This window comes from Eptesicus fuscus, chromosome 18 (genome assembly GCF_027574615.1).
Source record: "Eptesicus fuscus isolate TK198812 chromosome 18, DD_ASM_mEF_20220401, whole genome shotgun sequence".
NCBI lineage: Eukaryota > Metazoa > Chordata > Mammalia > Chiroptera > Vespertilionidae > Eptesicus > Eptesicus fuscus.
In genome coordinates, this window is record NC_072490.1 from 59,440,398 (window position 1) to 59,465,559 (window position 25,162).

General features: G+C 48.6%; 1 protein-coding gene across 1 annotated transcript in view; it reads left to right on the forward strand.

The window, feature by feature from the left end:
* The window catches only part of GXYLT2 (glucoside xylosyltransferase 2), a 182,964-nt gene that overhangs the window by 34,711 nt on the left and 123,091 nt on the right, over positions 1–25,162 (forward strand). Inside the window, exons 2-3 of the mRNA XM_054708169.1 lie at positions 13,607–13,799; positions 24,734–24,865. Coding sequence (XP_054564144.1) covers positions 13,607–13,799; positions 24,734–24,865 — 325 coding nt within the window. The remainder of the gene's footprint in view (positions 1–13,606; positions 13,800–24,733; positions 24,866–25,162) is intronic.

Consider the following 25,162-nt stretch of genomic DNA (forward strand, 5'->3'; position numbering starts at 1 on the left):
AGCCTTGATTGTTGTTGGTATCACTGCGAGGAATTGACCTCCAGGCCAATTGGCTGTGAGGACCAGCTGCTACTTCAGAGGGAGAACTGCTGTGCTGGAGACACCCTTATAAGGCATGACTTGTTTCAGTGGGGCTTTGGTGCTCACTGAGTCTTCCCCTTGAGTGTGTTGCTTATGGATGTGAAGAGTTATAATCTGGTATGGTCTCACACTGACCACTGGGTACACTGGCTCTTGGATCTCCAAGGAGGTGCAAAATCAGCCACTGCCTGAGGCCACCCAGCAGGAGCTACAGAGAGATCTGCAGATTCCTCCTCTTTGTATGGAGTTTGGAACTTCCCAGATGAGGCCCAGCTCTAAAGCAAGGCAGGCTGCTGCTGCCGGGCCTTGGGCCTTCTTTTGGAAGCTCTGGGCTCTCTGACCCAGCTGCAGTTTGACAGGTTTTAGGTGGAGAAAGGACAGGCCATTGATATGCAAAAGCCAAATTGCACGTCTTGGGTACGATTGTAAATTGGGTGGGGCGGAGTCTCTGGGAATCACCAGGGAAGAGCAAACAGCAATGGCTGCCAGTCAGCCCTGCACTGGAGAGGTCCCCTGGTGTCTGTGTCCCATGGCACTGTGCAGGAACAATGATCGCTGTGAGCAACTCTGAGAGAAAGCTGCCCTCGGGTTCCAGCTGACGTGAGACAGTCCAGTTTCTCCCCATATGTTTCTGGGTTCCCAGAGTCTCTCCTGGAACAGGAGTTCAGAGCAATGGGGAGATAGTATCTCCCTCCTGATTGAAAAACAACAACAGTGCACCCAAGTTGCCAGCTTGTTTCGCACATGCCACCACACCTCCTACCAGTCTCAATGCACTTTTTTCTTTTTTTCTAGTTGTAGAACTTCCACTCAGCCAGCTTTCCTGTGCTTCTGGATATTTGTTTTGTTTTTTTAGATGTAGTTTTGATATGGTTGTGAGAGGCAGCAAGTACAAGTGTTTACCTATGCTGCCATCTTGGTTGTCTCTAATCTGTCTCTTAATGTACCTTAGGCTGTAGACCACAGCAAGGCATAAACTCCACCGGGTGTGGTGTGTGGTTTTCCAACAGGTTGGGGCAATTGCTTCCACCCAGGCCAATGCTGCCTGGATGGTTAAGGTCTGTCTGTGGAAGATGTCCTCTGCGTGTGGGGGGATTGACTCTGCATAGGAACCCAGGAGACTGCTGTCTGAGCTCTTTCTTTTTTTTTTTTTTTTTAATGTATTTTGTTGATTTTTTACAGAGAGGAAGAGAGAGGGACAGAGAGTTAGAAATATTGATGAGAGAGAAACATCGATCAGCTGCCTCTTGCACACCCGCTACTGGGGATGTGCCCGCAACCAAGGTACATGCCCTTGACTGGAATTGAACCCGGGACCTTTGAGTCCGCAGGCCGATGCTCTATCCACTGAGCCAAACCGGTTTCGGCCTGAGCTCTTTCTTTAGAGCCACCTCCCCTGTATTCTCCTGAGGCAGCTCTAGACCACTCTGTCCTCCCTCTGCTGCAGCACAAGGTGAGTGGCTGCACACAAAATTTTGTGTGTTAACTCTTTAATAGGGTGCCTGCATTTCCAGCTGCTCTTCACAACCAGATATTCTGTGGGCACCTTTCTCAGTTCTGGTTCTCTAGGCTGGAGAACCCAGCTTTGGGTTTATACCCCAGAGTTCTCAGTGGGAACCCTCCACAGCTGAGATATCCGTATAGACTTCAGCTGCCATCTGTGAGAGCCCTCCCATACCTCCGCACTTCCTATGAGTCTCTAGGCGGTCTTCACTTTCCATCCTTGGTTATCAGGGTTCTCTGCAGCTAATCTTAAGTTTATTATTCAGGATGATCCTATTTAATAAAAGAGTAATATGCAAATTGACCATACCTCCACTATACCACAAGCCATGCCCACAAGCCAGCCAGGAGTGAATATGCAAATTAACCCCAACCAAGATGGCTGCAGCCATGGAGAGCAGGAGGGAGGCTTGGGTTTCCCCGGCAATGGTGGAAGCCAAGCTTTCTGCCTGCCCTTGCTGACCTTGGCCAGGGGAAGAGCTGGGTAATCGGAGCCAGCTGGGGGTCCTCTGCCAAGGGCTGGAGGCTTTAGGCCTTGGCAGGGGTGGAGCCAGAGATCACAGGAGATAGGTGTGAACTACAGAGGAAAAACCTTTTCTGACCACTCATTGGCTAAGCTCCCTGTATGACACTGGTAATATTCTTAGTAACTTGGGTATAAGAATCCAAAAAGGTGATCTAGGGCTTTTCCACCACACTCCTGGAGAAAAAAACGAAGGTCCACTGCTGGAGGGCTAAGAAATGTCATATCCTGCCCTAGCCAGTTTGGCTCAGTGGATAATGCCTAGGTTTGCCAACTGCAGGGTCCGGGTTCGATTCTGATCAAGGGCATGTACCTAAGTTGCAGGCTCTTCCCTGACTGGGGTCAGGACTCATGCAGGAGGCAACCAATCAAAGTGTTTCTCTCACTTTGATGTTTCTCTCTGTCTTTCCCTTTCTCTTCCACATTCTCTAAAAATCAATGGAAACATATTCGCAGGTGAGGAAAAGAAAGAAGGAAGGAAGGAAGGAAGGAAGGAAGGAAGGAAGGAAGGAAGGAAGGAAGGAAGGTCATATCCTATGAAAGACACATCTTGAAAATGCCTAAAGAAAGTTGTCATTTTTTCATGGTGAAGGGACTGGAGTCCGTGTTGATGAAAACACCTTGGTGGCTGCGGTGACTGGCAGTGGCTGCAGCAGTGGGGTGATGGGGCTGGTGCCTTTCCCTGATCAGCCTGGTGGTCTCCCACAAAGGAAGGCCAGACTTAAGCAGGGAGCGGGCCTAAGCCGTCAGTAGGACATCCCCTGAGGGCTCCCAGTATGTGAGAGGGGGCAGGCTGGGCTGAGAAGACCCCCCCCCCCAGTGCACAAATTTCGTGCACCGGGCCCCTAGTTTTTCTATAACTTAGTTGGAATTTCTGTTTGTTTCTGGGAGAGTGTAAGTGTAGCTTCCACTTAATCTGCCGCCATGTTGGAATCCTGGTTACACCTCTTCATTCACTGAAAAGTTAGGTCCTCACTCATGGTATTCCCTCCTTTCCAATTCCTGTAAACATTGTTGGGGACTTCTACTACTATTTAGACCCTTCACTTTTGTGGCCTCTACACCCACCACCTTTTCCTTCATTCTATGTGAGATACCCTTGTGCTCAGATCCTGAACCTTTACATAAACTATGTCCTCTACCTGAAATGTTCTTCCCTGGAGTTTTGCATGGCTACCACTTCTCTTTTGGACAGAGGAATGGGTTTCCTTGATGACCTCATCAAAGGAATACTCTCTCTTTTATTCTCTGACATGGTCTTTGCTTATTCTTTCCAAAAACTTGCCTCTGCTGGTGATTACATATTCTTTTATTATAATTTACATCAAGTATACAACATTATATAAACAAATATAATAAAGTTTCTATCTTTAGAAAGAAAATTAAGGATTCCAACATGGCAGCAGATTAAATGGAAGCTACATTTGAGAGTTAAGTGTGTCATTGGTAGGAGTTGGTGAAAGTTGCAAAATTTCAATGACCTTAAACTTGATTATTCATTGTGACTGCACAACACAAATGCTTATTACCTGAAGCCCGAGTTTTTTTTTTAAATATATTTTATTGATTTTTTTTTTTTTTTTACAGAGAGGAAGAGAGAGGGATAGAGAGTTAGAAACATCGATCAGCTGCCTCCTGCACACCTCCTACTGGGGATGTGCCCGCAACCAAGGTACATGCCCTTGATCAGAATCGAACCTGGGACCCTTGAGTCCGCAGGCCGATGCTCTATCCACTGAGCCAAACCGGTTTCGGCTGAAGCCTGAGATTTTTAATGTAATGTGAGAGGTAGCAGAATCCAGGCAGCAAAGGTCTCATTAAATCCCAGCCACGGATACTTGAACTGACCCCAGAACTGTCAGCAAATACCAAGAGAGACGGCTGCCCCTGACCCTGCTTTTTGTACCGCATTCCCAGGTCCCTGAAGTGGCCTGCTGAACAGCAGGGGATCGCAAGCTTTTCTTAATTAGAAAAAAAAAAAGTGTATGTCTATTAGTTTGGGTACACAAAATAAAGATAATAAAATAAGGAATTTCTGTGCCCCCTGCACTCACCTTAGGAAATAACAACATAAGTCTCCAGAAATAACTACTATCTTGCATTTGATGTTTATCACCCGTATGCATGTTTACTATTTTTTTCCACATCTGTGAACAATATATAGTGCCATTTTACTTGTTTTTAAGCTTGTTTTTAAGCTATCCTTCTACAAATTGCTTCTGTCCTTTTTGGCCTTATGATGATACATGGCATTCTGGTTTGTTCATTTTCACTGCTATGTAGTATTCCACTTAAACATATCAGATACATTCATGATTGTCCTGTGTGTGGACAGCAAAGCTATTTCCAATTTTTCACTATGACAAACAGGGTTGCTGCGAGCATTCTTGCAAGAGTTTTGTGCAAGTGTGCGAGTTATTTTATTCCCCTTCTAGCATTTTATTTCTTTATTTTTAAATTTAATACATCATTATTGTTCAGATTATTACAATTGTTCCTCTTTTCCCCCCATAGCTTCCCTCCACCTGGTTCCCACCCCACCCTCCCTCTGCCCTTACCCGCCCCCCCCACTGTCCTCATCCATAGGTGTACAATTTTTGTCCAGTCTCTGGCCACACCCCACACCTTTCCTCCTGAGAATTGTCACTCCACTCCCTTTCTATGCCCCTGATTCTATTATATTCACCAGTTTATTCTGTTCATCAGATTTTTAATCCACTTGATTTTTAGATTCACTTGTTGATAGATATGTATTTGTTGTTCATAATTTTTACTTTATCTTTTTCTTCTTATTCCTCTTCTTAAAGAATACCTTTCAGCATTTCATAAAATACTGGTTTGGTGGTGATGAACTCCTTTAGCTTTTTCTTATCTGTGAAGCTCTTTATCTGACCTTCAATTCTGAATGATAGCTTTGCTGGGGAGAGCAATCTTGGTTGTAGGTTCTTGCTATTCATCATTTTGAATATTTCTTGCCACTCCCGTCTGGCCTGCATAGTTTCTATTGAGAAATCAGCTGACAATTGTATGGGTGCTCCTGTGTAGATAATTAACTGTTTTTCTCTTGCTGCTTTTAATATTCTCTCTTTGTCTTTTGCTCTTGGCATTTTAATTATGATGTGTCATGTTGTATGTGTGTATGTAGAACTGGAGGGCTGAGCAGTGTGTGCACATCTTCACTCCTGGGAGATGTTGTCAGTGGCTCTCCATGGTGTGAGGCCCATTTTCACTGTCTGAACTGTCCCCCACCTCCATCACTTCAAGGCTCATATGGCCCAACTTTTATTTCCTTAAAAAATGTTTGCAAATCTGAAAATAAAATGGAATCTCTTTATTGCTTGAATTTGTATTTCCCAGATTACTAAGGATAAATGTTGTATTCATGTAGAAGCTCAATGTGTAAAGCTAAACTAGTCAGAATTGTTCTATTTGGGGTGGGGTAATGGTTCATATTTAAGATATCTAAATAATCGGAGAAACCAAAATGGCGGCATAGGTAAACACCTAAACTGCTGCCTCGCACAACAATATCAAAACTACAACTAAAAGACAAAATGGACACCATCCAGAACCACGGGAAAGTGGGCTGAGTGGAATTATACAACTAGAAGGAAAGAGGAAAGCACATGGAGAATCAGAGGAGCTGCAAAAGGCTGAGGTACGGAGACGCACGTGGAGAGGACGGGCCCCTGACAGCACGGGTGGCTGAGTGCACGGCTGGCTTTCTAAAGCGGAAGGAAGATGGAAGCTCCCGACTGCGCTGAACTCCAGTCCCGGGAGAGACTCTGGGAACCCAAACTCATTTGGGGGGAATCTGGACTGTCAGGAAAAGAGAAATCACACTGAGACTCAGGGGAGCTGGGGAAGGCAGAGGTCCAGAGGCCCGCACACGCAGAGAGGATTGACTGCTGAGTGCACAGGTGGCTGAGTGTGCGACTGGCTTTCTAAAGCAGGAGGGAGACGGAAACTCCCGACTGTGCGGAACTCCAGTTCTGGGCAAGTTTCTGGGAAACGAGACTCATTCGGGGAGAAACTGGACTGTCTGGCAGTGGGAAAAACTCGAGGGTGGCTTTCTCTCAGAGGTGGCTTTCTCTTAGAGGTACCTGCAGCAATTACCGAGGGACACTGAGACCCAGGGGCCTCATAGGGTAGGGCTGACAGAAGCCAAGCCTGTCTGCTCTGCCCTGAGACTCCGCCCCACCCAAGCTGAGCATAGAGGTTTTTACAAGTCTTCTCCCATAGGGTGTCTCCAGCACAGAAGGCTTCCCAGTGTAGACACAGCTGATCCTCGCAGCCTATTGGCCTGGAGGTCAATTCCTCACAGTGATACCAACAACAATCAAGACTTAACTACAACAAGGCTGTGCACACAGCCCACAAAGGGGTGCATCAAAAGTGTCCACCTCAGGTAACTGGGGAGGCTGAGCCATGGGGCCCTATATAACACCTAGCACACAAAGCTACTCTACCAACTCAGGGAAGCAGCCAAAATGCGGAGACAAAGAAACAGATCACAAACAAAAGAAATGGAGGAAAGCTAACGACTGGATATAGAGTTCAAAACCACGATTATAAGGTTTTTCAAGAATTTCCTAGAAAAGGCCGATAAATTTAGTGAGACCCTCAAGGATATGAAAAAGGACCAACTAGAAATTAAACATACACTGACTGAAATAAAAAAAATATTATACAGAGATCCAATAGCAGACTAGAGGATCGCAAGAATCAAGTCAAATATTTGAAATACAAAGAAGCAAAAAACACTCAACCAGAAAAGCAAAAAGCAAAAAGAATCCAAAAATTTGAAGATGGTGTAAGAAGCCTCTGGGACAACTTCAAGCGTACCAACATCAGAATTATGGGGGTGCCAGAAGAAGAGAGAGAGCAAGATACTGAAAACCTATTTGAAGAAATAATGACAGAAAACTTCCCCCACCTGGTGAAAGAAATAGACTTACAAGTCCAGGAAGCGCACAGAACCCCAAACGAAAGGAATCCAAAGAGGACCACACCAACACACATCATAATTAAAATGCCAAGAGCAAAGGACAAAGAGAGAATATTAAAAGCAGCAAGAGAAAAACAGTTAGTTACCTACAAGGGAGCACCCATACGATTGTCAGCTGATTTCTCAACAGAAACTATGCAGGCCAGTCAGGAGTGGCAAGAAAACATTCAAAGTGATGAATAGCAAGAATCTACAACCAAGATTACTCTACCCAGTAAAGCTATCATTCAGAATTGAAGGTCAGATAAAGAGCTTCACAGATAAGAAAAAGCTAAAGGAGTTCATCACCACCAAACCAGTGTTATATGAAATGCTGAAAGGTATTCTTTAAGAAGAGAAAGAAGAAGAAAAGTTAAATATAAAAATTATGAACAACAAATACATGTCTATCAACAAATGAATCTAAAAATCAAGTGAAAAAAATTCTAATGAACAGAATCAACTGGTGAATATAATAGAATCAGGGCTATAGGAAGGGAGTGGACTGACAATTCTCAGGGGGAAAGGAGTGTGGTGGGTGTGGGAAGAGACTGGACAAAAATTGTACACCTATGGATTAGGACAGTGCAGGGAAGGTAAGGGTTGAGGGTTGGGTGGGAACCGGGTGGAGGGGAGCTTGGGGGGAAAAAGAGGAACAATTGTAATAATCTGAACAATAAAGATTTATTAAATTAAAAAAAGATATCTAAACAATCACATGTATAGTTTTAGTACCTTTGGATGATGTATTAATATCTATTCCTAAATATTGAGCATATTTTTAAGTAAGTGAGTTTGTATTAAATATCTTTGTAGTATATTTTAGCTAGTTGTTTGTGAATTTCGCGTTATCTGTGGCACATTCTTCCCAGCTCATTACATAAGTTAATTGGGAGTTGGCTTTAACAGCAGGCCTGAAAACCCAGCTATGAAGCTGAGGAAGTGAACAGACATCTGAGGCATAAAGACAGGCATCAGATGTCTGGGCATGTTTCTGGTATAGCACCTTTGCTCTGGCTGTTCCTCACCCAGAAATGCCCACAGTCACCCCCTCATCTTCTCCAGGTCTCACCTTTTCAGTGGGGCTATGTAACGTGTGCCAGCCCAGCAGCTGCTCCTGTATCTTTTCCTGCTCTATCTCCTTCATAGTGCTTACCACTGAGTCACTATCTATGTAAATTAATTACTTACTATTTGCTTTGACTGCTGTTTCTTTCTTTGTCCTTCCCCTACCACCTGTAGAATGTAACTCTGCAAGGGCAGGCATCTTGCTCTATTCTGTTCATTATAGTGGTCCCTCCTTATCCATGATTTCAGTTACCTGTTGTCTGAAAAATATTAGATACTAGAGACCCAGTGCATGAATTCATTCACCGGTGGGGTCCCTCAGCCTGGCCGGCGATCGGGACCCTCTTGCTCAGTCCCAATTGGGGCTGAATGGGGCCGGGCAACCAGGGAGGAACCTCGGGAGGTTGGCTGGCCGGGGAGGGGCCATGGGAAGGCTCCAGGGAGTGTCCGGCCCGTCTCACCCAGTCCCAATTGGGCCCATTGGGGCCTGGAGGGACTGTGGGAGGGCTCCAGGGAGTGTCTGGCCTGTCTCGCCCATTCCCTATCAGGGCTGATTGGGCTGGCTGGATCGGGAGGGACCACAGGCCGGCTCCAGGGCGTGTCTGGCCTGACTTGCCAATTCCCCAATCAGCCAGACCCCAGCAGCAAGCTAACCTACTGTTTGGAGCATCTGCCTCCTGGTGGTCAGTGCACATCATAGTGACTGGTGGAATGGTCGAACGAACAGTTGAATGAATGGTCGTACACTTTTATTATATAGAATAATTATTCCAAAAATAAACAATTCAAAAGTTCTAAATTGCATACCATGATGAACTCTCCTGCTGTCCTTCTCCATCCCACCCAGGACATGAATCATCCTTTTGTCCAGTGTATCCATGCTGTATATGTTATAGTAGAGGCCCGATGCATGAACTTTGTGCAAGGGGCTCAGACTTCACAGCCATGAGAGCTTTCCTCGGCCCTCGCAGCCCCGGCTTCGTCCAGAAGATCGTTCTGCTGTCTGGTCTTATTAGCATATTATGCTTTTATTATAATAGATGTTCATTAGTTACTTATAGCTGTCTTGGTCATCAGATTGACTGTAAGGGTATCAAAATACTTGTATTCAAGTAGCCCTTGTTATACTTAACTAGAGGCCCGGTGCCCAAAATTAGTGCACTGGGGGTGGGGGGTGTCCCTCAGCCCAGCCTGCACTCTCTCCAATCTGGGACTGCTGGCTCCCAGCTGCTCATCTGCCTGCCTGCCTGATTGACCCTGACTGCTCCTGACTGCCAGCCTGATCACCCCCTAACCACTCCCCCGCCAGCCTGATTGATGCCTAACTGCTCTCCTGCAAACCCAATTGCCCCCAACTGCCCTCTCTTGCTGGCCTGGTTGCCCCCAACTGCCCTCCCCTGCCGGCCCAGTTGCCCCTAACTGCCCTGCCCTGCCAGCCTGGTTGCCCCCAACTTCCCTCCCATGCAGGCCTGGTTGCCCCCAACTGCTTTCCCCTACAGGCCTGGTCCCCCTCAACTGCCCTCCCCTGCAGGCCTGGTCCCCCAACTGCCCTCCCCTGCCAGCCCGGTTGCCCCTAACTGCTCTCCCCTGCCCGCCCAGTCACTCCCAACTGCCCTCCCTTGCCGGCCTGGTCGCCCCCAACTGCCCTCCCCTGCCGGCCCAGTCGCCCCTAACTGCCCTGCCCTGCTAGCCTCGTTGCTCCCAACTTCTCTCCCTGGCAGGCCTGATCCCCCTCAACTGCCCTCACCTGCAGGCCTGGTCCCCCCAACTGCCCTCCCCTGCCAGCTTGGTCTCCCCTAACTGCCCTCCCCTGCAGGCCCGGTTGCCCCCAACTGTCCTCCCCTGCAGACCCGGTTGCCCCTAACTGTCCTCCCCTGCCAGCCCAGTCGCCCCCAACTGCCCTCCCCTGCAGGCCTGATTGCCCCCAACTGCTTTCCCCTGCAGACCTGGTCCCCCCAACTGCCCTCTCCTGCCGGCTTGGTCTCCCCTAACTGCCCTCCCCTGCAGGTCCAGTTGCCCCCAACTGTCCTCCCCTGCCAGCCCAGTCGCCCCCAACAGCCCTCCCCTGCAGGCCTGGTCCCCCCAACTGCCTTCTCCTGCAGGCCTGGTCTCCCCTAACTGCCCTCCCCTGCAGGCTCGGTTGCCCCTAACTGCCTTCCCCTGTCAGCCCAGTCGCCCCCAACTGCCCTCCGCTGCAGGCCTGGTCATCCCCAACTGCCCTCCCCTGCAGGCCTGGGTGCCCCCAACTGCCCTCCCCTGCAGGCCTGGGTGCCGCCAACTGCCCTCCCCTGCCGGCCATCTTGTGGTGGTCATCTTGTGACCACATGGGGGTGGCCATCTTGTGCGAGGGCATGGCAGACAATTTGCATATTACCTCTTTATTATATAGGACTAGAGGCCCAGTGCACAAATTTGTGCACAGGTGGGGTCCACCCAGCCTGGCCCCAATTGGGACAGATCAGGGCTGGGCCCATCTGGAGGCGGAGATGGCAGGAGGTTGGCCGGCCGGCCCTCCCTGATTGAGCACAATCAGGGCCAGGCCACCTGGGAGGAGGGGCCATGGGCGATTAGGGGTCAGCGGTTGGAGGAGGTGCCCTGGGAGGTTGGTCGTCCAGCCCCACCCTCAATTGGTGTGGGGGGGATGATCAGGGGCTAAGCTGGCTGGGGGGAGGGGCAGTGGGCAGTGGGCCAGCAGACCCCACCCCCAAATGAGGTGGGTGGCCGATTGGGGGCCAGCAGGCTGGGCGAGGGGTCATGGGTGGTTGTCCGGCCAGCCCTGCCCCTGATTGCAGTGGGGGGGACGATTGGGGGCGGAGCTGTCTGCAGGAGGGTTTGGGGCTGATTGGGGTGGTGGGGGCCCATCAGGGACAGGGCTGGTCAGGGGGAGGGGCTGCAGGAGGTTGGCAGGCAGGCCCCGCCCCCTATTGGGGTTGGAGGTGTGATCAGGGGCGGGGCCAGCCGGGTGGAAGGGCTGAGGGGTGGTAGGCCGGCTGCCCCACCCTCGATTGGGGTGGGAGAGTCCAATCAGGGGTGGGACCAGCTGGGCGAGGGGCTGCAGGAGGTTGGCTGCCAGCCCTACCTCCCAATCAGGCTGGTCAATGTCACTCTGCAAGGGCAGGCAGTGGGCGTCATAGCGACCGGTCATTCTGCTCATTATGGCATTCCGGTCTCTGGCTCTTTATATTATGGACTAGAGGCCCGTTGCACGACATTCGTGCAAGAATAAGCCCCTGGCTTCACTCCCAGCCGCCCGGGAGCCAGCAAGTCCCCACTTCCCACCCCAGCTGCCCGGGAGCCGGCATGTCCCCACTCCTAGGCCGCCCAGAGCCGGCAAGTCCCTGCTCCCCAGCTGCCTGGGAGCCGGCTCGTCCCAGCTCCTGGGCTGCCCAGAGCTGGCAAGTCCCAGCTCCCGCCGGGAGCCAGAAGGTCCCGGCTCCCAGGCCGCCCGGGAGCCGGCATGTCCCTGCTCCTGGGCCGCCCAGAGTCAGCAAGTCCCTGCTCCCGCCGGGAGCTGGCAAGTCCTCGCTTCTGTCTGGAGCACCACTCCAGTAGCTCCCTCTGCCGCCCCCCCTTCCCCTCATAGCAGGCTTCACACCGCTCCGGCCTGCATATGCAAATTAACCTCCATCTTGTTGGGTTAATTTGCATACTCTTTCTGATTGGCTGTGGGCATAGTGAAGGTACGGTCAATTAGCATTTTTCTCTTTTATTAGTGTAGATGATGCCTCCAAAATGCAAGAGTAGTGATGCTGGCAATCTGGATCTGCCAAAGAGGCGCTGTGAGGTGCTTAGAACGCATGGATCGGGTTCAGTTCTCCTCATGGTTTTCAGCACCCATGGGGGTCTTAGAGCCTGTCTGCCCTAGATAGGGACTACTTATACATGTCCTTTCCTGTACATACAAGCCTGTGATAAAGTTTAATTAATAAATTCAGCATAGTGAGAGATTAACAATGAATAATAAAATAGAACAATTATTAAAATGTCCTATATAATAAAAGGCTAATATGAAAATTGTCCCCTCCACCAGGAGTTCGACCAGGGGCTTACTGTCCAGCCAACTGCCTGCAGCCCATCCCCCCATCTGGCCCGCCCGGATCACCCGAATTGGGGAGGGCGCTGGACCCCACCTGTGCACACATTTGTGCACCCGCCTCTAGTACTGTAATAAAAGCTAGGTCAGTGCAGTCTGTCTTTTTCTCAAAATACCTTATTGTGCTGCAGTCACCTTTGCACTCACAGGGGAGCTGCCCCAGTTATAAAGGGGAAGGAAGACAGTAGCCTTCAACGGGAGAGTGAAGAGAAGTGGATAATTTAGGGAGAGGTTTAGGACCTTGCTGCTGTCTTTTCCGGTGATCACCAAAACTAGTGGACTTGGAGGGACTTTCTGCATCCTGGCTCGCTGAGCGTGCTCCGGACCAGATTAGGAAGCTGCCCGGCAAGCTCCACCCACGTCTTTAACTTTCTTTCTGGGGAAAGGAATGGGAGCAAACTGCCCTCCTCCTGTGGGCAGCTCACTGCTCCCTGTGCTCAAGTCTCAGAAGGGCGGGGTCTCCGGCACCCAGCCTTCCCTGTCTGCATCTTTTGCTCTTTTGCTCCAGTACTTAGTTCCCTTTGTCTCAGTCCCTCTCAGGGCCCCCTTTTCCCACGTGCCGCTGTTTCTCAGTGCTGTGTTTGAGCGAGCATCATCCCCTCGCCTGGGACAAATCCTTTGTTATGATGAAATAGCAGGACTCTTGGATCGTAGTCCCCTCTCAGCTGTTAACTGGGTATTTGATTTCTTGGTAATTTTCAGCTTAACTTGCCCCCTCTCCTGCCTGTTTCTCACTAATATCAGTTTCATACTGAAAGCTGAATTTCACACATCCCCCTCTGCCATCGTGAGTGAGATGGTTAGATTAACGCTGTTTCTTCATGACTCTCCCAGCAGGTGACAGAGGCCCTGTGTGGGTTCCTGTGCTCCCCTCCCGGCTCAGTGCTTTTCCCTTGGTTCCGTGGTCATGCACCCCCACCACCTAACACCACCCCGATGATGAGACTAGCCAGTTGCTCATTTCACACGAGAAAAGCCATGTCCCACCCTCTTACTCAAGTTGCATTCAAATCTAATTTCCATGGCCCCTGTGAGGAGAGCTTCCCAGCCCCTGTCACAGCTGTCAAGGTTACGATGCTGTTTCCCAGCGGGCCAGTGGCAGCCGGCAGGCACCAGATAGCTGTGTGTTGGCATGGAAGTCCCAGACCCCTCCCGCAGCCCTAACTGTGACATCCTGCCACTGCCAGAGTCAATGCTGGATACATGCTATTGTTCTCTGAACAAGAAGAGTTGTCTGCTTATCACTTTATAAAATATAGCATAGTGTGCCTGCTCATGTTTTGAAATGTTCCAACCATTTCCTGGCTGTTTTTATAAGTTGAGGAATAGCTTTAACTTGTGTTCTTTCCAGGAGACCCGGAGAACCCAGGAGCTTCCATGCTGTGCTGCCCCCGAGGCTCTGGATGCACCTGGCTGTGGTGGCCTGCGGCAACCGGCTGGAGGAAACGCTGGTCATGCTGAAGTCAGCCGTGCTCTTCAGCCACAGGAAGATGCACTTCCACATTTTCACAGAAGAATCTCTGAAGCCCGAGTTTGATAAGCAGGTGAATTTGCAGAAAGCGCAGCATAACACGTGCCGAGTCAGCTGGGCTGCATTTTGGGAAAAGCATATCTTGTTCACAGATGTATTTTGCTGCACATTCAACTCTGTGACTCTGCACCCTTGATTCTGAGCCTCACTGTCATTATCTGCAACACAGGGTGTCAGCCAGTGGGGGCTCTGCTCAGCACTGCTGCTCCGAGTGTATTCTTCTCTACTCCTCCGACTATGCCAGGCTGGTTCCTTCTCGAACCCTGCCCACTACACTCACTGTTGGGAACTTAGCCAAGTCCCCCTTATCCTCTGCTCACTAGACAGCAGGTCAGTTCTTTCTTGGCGGCGGTGCAGACGGAGGAGCCATGAGAGGTTGTGGGTGTATAAGGATGAGTCTTTATTGCAGGTGCCAGTGGCCACATAACTATCAGACAAGACAGTTCTTCACAGCAAAGCCCATACAGGCAGGCAGCGCACACCACCTCGTAAATACACGTCTTTCCCATAAAGCAGTATTAGTCTCTGTACCCACAGATGTTATTTGAGCAGCTGCACGCTGCCTCTAAACCTAAAGCTTTACACAGCAATAGCACTCTCCCTTCGAGCTGCAGCCTCATGACCTCTCTGGCTCAGCAGCTCCTCCTGTCTCCCTGCCCAGCACACTGGCGGGGTAACATGGCAGCTGTATCTGAGCTTTCTGTGAGCTCCTAGCCTTCTATCATAGCAGCACCAGCTCTCAGCTCCGTCTGAGCTCTCCTGTCTCCTGCACACATAGGAGCTACTAGTACATTCTCTGTGCTACCGCCTCTCCTTCTCTGAGCTCTTGCCTCTGTCTGCCCAGCTGCTCTTTTGCAGACTAGCTCGTCAGTAGCCTGTATATTAACCCAGAGACAAAGCAGGCTGGATGCCAACAGTGACATCAATCATCTGGGTTACAGAGGCACAGTGCACCGTGTGTCCTTGCACCCGCTCGTGGTATCTTGGCCTTGGGCACCCCGATTAGACTTATCCCAGAACAGCTTTGAACATCCTGGTATACGAATAACAAGGCCTCTGTGCTCTCATCGGCGTGGTTCCCACACGGGGTAATTACACCTGTAGATAGAAGCATTGTGAGGATTAATTGAAATGATGCACTTAAAGCATTTGCCCCATAGCTTGATCCCTCTTGGAATTATGAACATTGTTCTCACTTGGGAGACGGATAGTTTATGTTCATTGATGTACTCTGTAGTGTATGTTATAAATAAGTAATATATGCTAATTAAAGCAAATTCAAACAATATAGGGGTTATAAACTAAATGTGCATCTTTGCTACCTTTCAGTCCTATCCAAGAAAGTATCAGAATTAGCAATTTAGAGTGATTCTTCTATATGTGTTTTTCCATATACAGGTGTGTGTATGTGTGTTTATCTGTGTGGGTGTGTATATGTGTATACTGTATACATACATGTACTAGTACCGTGGTCAGCAAACTGTGGCTCGCGAGCCACATGTGGCTCTTTGGCCCCTTGAGTGTAGCTCTTCCACAAAATACCGCGGCCTGGGCGAGTCTATTTTGAAGAAGTGGCGTTAGAAGAAGTTTAAGTTTAAAAAATTTGGCTCTCATAACCAATGGACGCAAAATGCTGGGGGAGTGAGGGCATGTATGGGAGTGGGGTGTGGGGGGCAATGGTAAGATATGTACACATATAATAGCTTAATAAAACACTTTGGCTGTAAAAGAAAATTTGGCTCTCAACAGAAATTTCAATTGTTGTACTGTTGATATTTGGCTTTGTTGACTAATGAGTTTGCTGACCACTGTACTAGTATATAGGCACATAATAATGCATGCACAGTTATGTACCTAACTTAACATATATTTACTTTACAAAATCAGGATTATCTCTCAGAGTTCTCCTGGAACTTGCTTTTCCTCTCCGGGTCAGGATCCCTACATTTCTGCATCATCCTTTTCAGTGACTGCCTGGTAGTTAACTATGTGGCTGAGCCATCATTTATTTGACTGTTTCTGTGCTGAGGAACGAATAGTGGTTCTTTAGCCAGCACACGAGAGCGCGTGGGGAACGCCCCTCCGCAGTCCCGCCTGCGTGTTCCTGCAGAGCGAGCTTTGTTTTCTCTGAAAGTCTGTGAGTTCCGGATGCCACTCTCGCTCACTCGCTCGCTCACTCGCTCTGCTCCGGACCCGCTTCCTGAGCCAGCAGTGCTGCCGCCTGCCAGGAGGTGAGATGCCCAGGCAGCAGCTGGGGCAGAGGAAGGCTAGCAGCAACAGGAAGCTGGAAAATGTTTCCTGAAGAAAAAACCTGTGACATCTTCTCCAAGAGAAGCCAGGGGAACAGATATTCTTGGGGATTTTGAATATGTTTGCAAAATGCTTTGAAAACTGAGTCAGGGTAAGGGGGAAGAAGAATCATGGAAACATACGTAGCTGGTCTGAAGCTGTGGTCTGGAAATGATGGAAGTCATAATAAGCATTTGTCAAGGGTTTATGGTTGACTATTACTTAATCCTCATAATGATGCTTTGTAAAGGTAACAATCATGTTCCTATTTTACAAACTGAGTGACAAAATCTCGTGGCCTTTCTGAGCTTCAGTTTTCTCATCTGCAACTTGGGGCCAGCGGGACTGATGGCTGAGATGACAGATGTGCGATGGAACCAGCCAGGCCAGGCTGCGGTGGCCGCTCCGGAGAATCCCGTGGCTGCTGTCTCTCGAGCAGACCAGCTGTGCTCTGGTGCACCTGCGGAGCCTGCGGCCTCCAAGCCCTGGGTCTCCCTCTCGGAGAAGAGAACAGCGCATCACGACTGCCTTTTAGTCCCTCTGCTTGACAGCAGCACGTCTTCTCTGCGCCCATTCATTTGTCCAGAAGTGTTTCGAGGGGGCTGAGAAGTACTCCCTGTGCAGGAAAGGAGCACGCGGGCCATGAGCAGACATTAGCCACGCCTTGTACAGCACCTGCTGGACCAGTGCTTACTGATCCCTCCTCATGCAGGAAGCTGGGGCGAGAGGACGGAGCCAAACAAAATATAAGCTTCCACTTCACACAAGGTCAGGAGGAGGAAGGTGTGGCTGTGTGACCACGGATGTAGGCAGGTTGTATTTCTCAGAGGCCCCCGTGTCCCACCTTCTGTTCCTCCCTCCCTATGTGTTTCCCTCCTGCACCAAGCCAGCTTGGTCTGTGTGACCAGTGGCATAGGGAAGAAGCGGTGCTCTTCCACTGCAGAACTAGGTTGAAAAGGTATGACCCCTTCCAACTTGTTCGCATTCTCTTTCCCTCCTGATCCCTTTCTCTGGGGGAGCCAGCTGCTGTGAGCACCTTCCCTAGTCCCCCAACTTCACTGGGCATGCATCCGCCTCCCCTTTGTTGGCCGCCGGGGAGAGTGAAACTGCAGCTTCCCAGTGAAGCTCCAAGTGACATGCTGTGGTATTGCCTTCTCTCTGCTCCTTCCTGTTGTTAACAACCAGCTGACTACGCGGGTCAGGATGACTGCAGCTCAGCCGCTGGGCTGCGCCTCACAAGAAGCCTTGAGCCAGAACAACGCAGCTCACAGGTTCCTGCCCTAAGGAACCATCTGTGATCAGGGCTTTTGGTGTTGAGCTATGAGGTTATTATAAGGCAATAGCTAATACATACACATCTGAGGGAATCAAGATGGCGGCATGGTTAAACAACTAATCTGCTGCCTCGCACAACAATTTCAAAAATACGACTAAAAGACAAAATGTCTACCACCCAGAACCACGGGAAAGCTGGCTGAGTGGTAGATTTACAACTAAGGGGAGAAAGGAGCACAAAGGCTGAAAAGCTGAGGTACGGAGGCGTGCGAATCGGGCTGGCGGTGGGCGACTGGGTGCGCGGTTTTTCTTCAACCCACAGGGATACAAGCTCCCGATCACTCTGAAATCCAGTTTCTGGGGACACTCGGGGGACCCAGACACCTACGGGGAGAAGCGGGACTCTCAGCCATTGGGTCGGAAAGTGAGTGACTTTTTTGCAGAGGTGTGCCTAGCAATCATTGTTTTACTGCGCTGGAACACGGGGCCGCAGGGACTTGGAAACGTGGAAAGGCAGAGACGGCTGACGGCAGCCATCGCCATTGGCCACGCCCTAGCCTAGTGAGGCCCTGAGACCCCGCCCAGCCCTGAGACCCCGCCCCGCACATTCTACAAACCCGCCCAGGCTCCACACATCAGCTTTTGCATATAAATGGCCTGTTCTGTAGCAGCTCAACCAAATTAACTGCAGCTCCAGTCAGACTGCTCCAAAACCGCCCAAGCAAAGGAGGAGAAAACTAGTTCTTGCTGTAGCTCCTGCTGGGGGACACACAATACACAAGGGTAAACCAAGAGTGTCCACCTCAGGTAACTGGGAGGCTGACCCGTTGAACCAATAGAACATCTAGTACACAAAGCTACCCTACCAATTCAGGGAAGCAGCGAAAATGAGGAAGCAAGGAAACAGATCACAAACCAAAGAAATGGAGGAGAACAAGCGACTGGACATAGAGTTCAAAACCACGGTTATAAGGTTTTTCAAGAATTTCATGGAAAAGGCCGATAAATTCAATGAGACCCTCGAGGATATGAAAAAGGACCAACTAGAAATTAAACATACACTGACTGAGATAAAAAATATTATACAGAGACCCAACAGCAGACTAGAGGATTGCAAGCAACAACTCAAAGATTTGGAAAACAAAGAGGCCAAGGACACTCCTCCAGAGAAGCATGAAGAGAAGAGAATTCAGAAAGTTGAAGATAGTGTAAGAAGCCTCTGGGACAACTTCAAGCGTACCAACATCAGAATTATGGGGGTACCAGAAGAAGAGGGAGAGCAAGATGCTGAAAACCTATTTGAAGAAATAATGACAGAAAACTTCCCCCACCTGATGAAAGAAATAGACTTTCAAGTCCAGGAAGCACACAGAACCCCAAACAAAAGGAATCCAAAGAGGACCACACCAAGACACATCATAATTAAAATGCCAAGGGCAAAAGACAAAGAGAGAATCTTACAAGCAGCAAGAGAAAAACAGTTAGTTACCTACAAGGGAGCTCCCATACGATTATCAGCTAATTTCTCAACAGAAACCATGCAGGCCAGACGGGAGTGGCAAGAAATATTCAAAGTGATGAATAGCAGGAACCTACAACCAAGACTACTCTACCCAACAAAGCTATCATTCAGAATTGAAGGTCAGATAAAGAGCTTCACAGATAAGAAAAAGCTAAAGGAGTTCATCACCACCAAACCAGTATTATATGAAATGCTGAAAGGTATTCTTTAAAAAGAGGAAAAAGAAGAAAGATAAAAAATTATGAACAACAAATGCATATCTATCAACAAGTGAATCTAAAAGTCAAGTGAATTAAAAATCTGAGGAACAGAATAAACTGGTGAACTTAATAGAATCAGAGGCATAGAATGGGAGTGGATTGATAATTCTCAGGGGGAAAGGGGTGTCTGTGTGGAGAGTATGGGAAGAGACTGGACAAAAATCATACACCTATGGATAAGGACAGTCGGGGGGAGGTAAAGGGAGAGGGGAGGTGGGAACTGGGTGGTGGGGAGATATGGGGGGGAAAGGAGGAACAATTGTAATAATCTGAACAATAAAGATTCATTGAAAAATAAAAAAAATAAAAAAATAAATACATACACATCTACATACGTAATATGTATCCTATCTAATAATAGACAAATATGCAAATTGACCATACCTCCGACACACCCATAAGCCAACCCACCATCCAATCAGAGTGAGTATGCAAATTAACCCAAACCAAGATGGCTACAGCCACAGAGAGCAAGGTTTCCTAGGTAACAGGGGAAGCCAAGGTTTCCACCTGCCCTTGCCAGGCCTAAGCCTCCATTCAAGCTACAAAGTTTCAATTACAGAAGGTAAACAAATTCAAACAAATGGCAGCAGAATGGAGCTTGAGAGAGCAGGCCAGGGTTGCCGCCGGCAACAGGGGAAGCAAAGCTTTCCGCACACCCTGGCCGGGCCCACCCGCTTAAGGCAACAAAGTTTCAATTATAACCCCAACACAAATGGCTGCCAGCCTCGGAGGGAGCCCCAGGCTTGGCTCTGCTCCAGGCTACAAAGTTTCAATTGTAGAAGGAAAATAAATTCCAGATACCAGGGCCTCCACTTGCATTGCCAGGGGGCGTGGCCAGCCTGCAAACCACCACAGGCCCCTCACTCAGGCCGTCCTACACCCCAAGGGAACCCCCACCTGATCCGGGACGCCCTTCAGGGAAAACCAGCTGGCCCCCACCCCTGTACCAGGCCTCTATCCTATCTAATAAAAGAGTAATATGCAGATTGATCATCACTGCAACACACAATATAGCTGCCCCCATGTGGTCAAAGATCCTGCCCCCATGTGGACACAAGATGGCCACCACAAGATGGCCAGCAGGAGAGGGCAGTTGGGAAGCACCTGGCTTGCAAGGTAGGGCAGTTGAGAGGGACCAGGCCTGCAAGGGAGGGCAGTTGGAGGTGATCAGCCCTGCAGGAGAGGGCAGTTAGGGGTGACCAGGCCGGCAGAGGAGGGAAGTTGGGGGCAAACAGGCTGGCAGCAGAGTGGTTAGGGGTATGAGACATGTAATGCTATGTGACATCTGAGTCTTGGTCATAGAAAGGAGATGGTTTCTGCTTGCTTCTCAGGATGTCTGCCCTGGAGCCTGGCCACCGCACTGCACGGAGAGACGACACACAGAGGTCCATGCAGAGAGGGACTGCGTCCCAGCCAATAACTCCCCTCTCCCACCAGATGTGTGGGCAAATGAGCCTCCGGGTGATTCCAGCTCCCCCTTCCAGGCTTCCAGTTGAGGCCCAGATATTGTGGAGCAGGGTCAAGCTGTCCCTTCTGGGCCTTGTCCACACTCCTGGACCATGGGACCCATGAGCATAATAAATACAAAATTACTAAGTTTTGGGATAATCAGGATCAAATTACATGAAACCATTGCAGACACATGTGAAGCTGTGCCACATTTTGAATTTCCTGATGCCTTTACCCATTTGATGGTTCATTTCTTCAGGTCTTTGTTAGGTCAGTGATGCCCAACTAATGAAGGAAATTATACTTGGATGTTAAAAGTTGGGCAGAACCAATGGAGTCATCTCGTTTTTTTCATACTCGGACTGTGGTGCCAGTTTTGATTTAAAATCTTGGCTCTTACACAAGTCACTGAGTTCCCAGTTCCAATGTCTTTGTAGCAAAGAGTTAACCAAACCCATGGTAGATGGATACACAAAGGGGACACATGATGTTTGCTCTTTTTATTGCAGGGTATAACTGTGAGGTGGGTCCGATCATCTATATATTCTCTCATTCCACAAAGGTTCTGGGAACATCTCCTAGACATGGGGCAGTGTGTTAGCCAAGGGTTAGCAGCGGTTTCTCCTCAGCCACAGGGAAGGTGGAGGGCAGGTTATGCCACTGCTCAGAGCTCTAAGTGCCAGCACAGCAGCATTGTGGGAATATCCAAAGTTTCTTGTAGTAACTTCCTGGGAGGTGCAAAGTCACATACCTCAGGGTAAAAAAAAAAGCTACTCGCCATCATTATTCCTTTGGAAGTTGCATTGTGAGTGAGCTTTATTTAAGTAGAATTGATTTTAAATCTGCTTAAATATGGTGATACTTACCTTCTACATCGTAGATCTTTAATATTTTAAAGTTTTATTTATCTTTGTCATCTCCCGAAATAGAAGCTGAATATGACAGATGATTGACTTCCTGGACTCTCCAGGAAGGTTGGGGTCAGACATGTGATTTAGATTTGGCTCTCCTATGCTCCTGCCCTAGACTCAGTATCCTACCTAATAAAAGAGTAATATGCAAATTGACCGCACCTTTGCTACGCCCAAGCCACTCCCACCAGCCAATCAGGGCCAATATGCAAATTAACCCAACCAAGATGGTGGTTAATTTGCATACATAGGTGCCCTGAGCGGACCCCCTGTAATTGATCGCAGGGAGCTGGGGGTTGCTTCGGCCTGGGCAGGAGCGGACCCCCTGCGATTGATTGTAGGGAGCTGGGGGTCTGCTCCTGCCCAAGAGGCTTTCGGTCTGGGCAGGCCTGGGCAGGAGCTGAGCCGGTGATCAGAGGGAGCTGGAGGGACCTGCCCAGGCCTAAAGCTTCGGCCACAGGCTTTAGGCCTGGGCAGGGCCCAGCCCTCCATTGGTGTGAACTATAGAGGAAGCACCTTTTCTGACTGCACATTGGCTAAGCTTCCTGTATGCCACTGGTAATATTCTTAGTAACTTGGGTAATAAGAATCCAAAAAGGTGATCTAGGTTTTTTTCACCACACTTCTGGAGAAAAAAACAAAGGTCTGCTGCTGGAGGGCTAAGAAATGTCATACCCTTCCCTAGCCAGTTTGACTCAGTGGATAATGCCTCGGCCTGCAGACAGCAGGGTCTGGGTTCGATTCTGATCAAGGACATGTACCTAGGTTGCAGGCTCCTCCCTGGCCAGGGCCCAGATCAGGGCTCATGCAGGAGGCAACCAATCAAAGTGTTCCTCTCACTTTGATGTTTCTCTCTGTCTTTCCCTTTCTCTTCCACATTCTCTAAAAGTCAATGGAAACATATCCTCAGGTGAGGATAAAAAATAAATAAAGAAATGCATATCCTATGAAAGACACATCTTGCAAATGCCTAAAGAAAGTTGTCATTTTTTCTTGGTGAAGGGTCTGGAGTCGGTGTTGATGAAAACACCTTGGTGGCTGTGGTGACTGGCAGTGGCTGCAGCAGCGGGGTGATGGGGCTGGTGCCTTCCCCTGATCAGCCCAGTTGCCTCCCACAAAGGGAGGCCAGACTGCAGCTTAGGCCCGCTCCCCGTGGGGCGCGGGCCTAAGCCGTCAGTAGGACATCCCCTGAGGGCTCCCAATATGAGAGGGGGCATGTTGGGCTGAGGGACCCTGGACCCCCAGTGCACGAATTTCGTGCACTTGGCCCCTAGTTAGAAAATAATGGGACACAGAAAGAGACATGGCCACCAATCCGTTCTGGCAGGGACAGTGGGGCAGCAACAGCCCATGTATGTGTGTGTGTGTGTGATTGCCATGGAGGAAGTGTCAATAGGAGCGTCCAGTGTTTGCAATCAGCAACTATTCCTATGTGTGCATAGTGAAACTGTGAATGGCCTGAATATTTCAGTTAAAAGACATAGATTGACAAAGGTGGATAACCTTCTAGAAGACAGGCTGGTAAGGGTCAAGTTGTTAAGGAAACCAGTTGAGCCGGGACCTCCTGTGCCCCTCCAGGACTGATGGGCTGTACAGACACCACTGCTCTGGGGTCTGCCAGTGTGTATGCTGGCTGCTGGGTCCTCTTGCCCTGGATGGCTAACCTGGTCTCAGTCCTGGCTGTCTCTGCAGTTGTATTGAATATCTGTCCTGCTGTGGCTCTGATTGGTCAGGCCCTTGACATAAGTCATTTGTCAAGTACTTTGACTATCACTCCTACTCTTTCTCATTCTGAGATTTCTCTCCTGAATATCCATCCTTTGAAAAAATTATTGATTGATTTTTAGAGAGAGAAAGGGGGGGAGATGGAGGGAAACATCAATTTGTTCACTTATTTATACATTCATTGGTTGCTTCTTGTATGTGTCCCAACCCGGGATCAAAACCAACTTTGGCTCATTGGGACAATGCTCTAACCAACTGAGCTACCTGTCCAGAGCCCAAATATCCATCTTAAAGTTGCAAAATTGCAAATTTAAAGTGTTCCCAATGTTATGTGTTTTTTTTTAAAACTTTTATATGATTATATAAGCAGTATACATACATTGAAAAAAAGTCATAAAATCATAAGTGAAAAAACTTTAACCATCATACTAATGCTCAGGGACAACAGTTCTGGTGTATTTAGTTATTTTTCTTTTTTCATGTTAACATCAGAAATGGGATCACATCCTATATTCTCTCTTGTCTGACTGATACTTTGATGACTGAGTTACTTCTGTAACGGCCTGGTCAGCTTTTCCTGGGAGAGACCAGCTGGCAGCTGTTTCAGGCTCTGCAGACTGCACATCACGGTCACTTGTCTCTGCTTTTACTGTGGAAGCGGCCGTAGAAACTTGTAAACAAATGGGTGTGGCTGAGCGCCAATAAAACCTTTATTTACAAACACTGGAATTCAAATTTCATGTGGTTTTTCACATCATAAAATCTTACTCTTGTTTTTATTTTTTCAACTATTAAAATGTATGGCCACTCCCTTGTAGGTAATTGACTGCTTTTCTCTTGCTGCTTTTAAGATTCTCTTTGTCTTTAACCTTTGGCATTTTAATTATGATGTGTCTTGGTGTGGGCCTCTCTGGGTTCCTCTTGTTTGGGATTCTCTGTGCTTTCTGGACTTGTAAGTCTATTTCTTTCACCAGGTAGGGGAAGTTTTCTGTCTTTATTTCTTCAAATAGGTTTTCAATGTCTTGCTTTCTCGCTTTTCCTAAAACCTAACTAAATATCAGCCATTATTTTCATGTCAGCACATATAGATCTACTTTATTCTAACTGTACAGTAGTCCATTGCATATTTCTATAATAATGAATTAGGAGCATTTTGTTTGTTCCTAAGTGTGTGTGTGGTTTCTCTTTTCTATCAAAATAGGTTTTGATAAAAGTTCTGTATTTTTGCCTTTGAGGATTTGTCCTTACCACTTTCCCAATTTCCCTCTTGAAAATTTGCTCGATTTGTACTGTCTTCACTGTGTTTACGTGTTTCTCGTCACCCTTGCAACCTCTGGAAATTACTTTTTATTCATAGCAATGGTCTTTCCTCGGCGAGCATCAAAAGTGGCGACATAGCTAGGCTTTTTATGTAAGTTGCTGGAATACATTCCATTTGAGCATTCAGAAGCTTCAGGTGTTTTCATATTTCTGGGGGTCTGATCACCCTCCCCTTGACTTCCATGTTTTTCAGTTACAGCAGTGGCCTGACTCGTATACGGAGAAGTTTGTGCACAGAATCTACCCCATCACATTTTCCGCGGGAAACCCCCAGGAGTGGAGGAAGCTGTTCAAACCCTGCGCTGCCCAGAGACTCTTCCTCCCGGTAGGAACCCTGCTTTCAATGAGGTGCCGCTTGAGAGAGAATTGCTCCTGGAAATGGAGTGGGATTAACTGGAGCACATTTAGAGGCATTTTACAGCTAAAATGTGTCTCTTGGATCTGTCTGTAGTCACTGCTCTTGGTCTTCAGGGTGTAGAGAGAGGGTCCCTGCGTTTGAAAGGTTGTCTTTCCCAAAGATTGAGGGGCTGAGAGCATCCAAAGCATGTTTTGAATGATGGGTCTTTCTGACGCTTACCATTTACTAGCTCTGCAAACCTCACAGCCCCCCTGGTCTGCACCT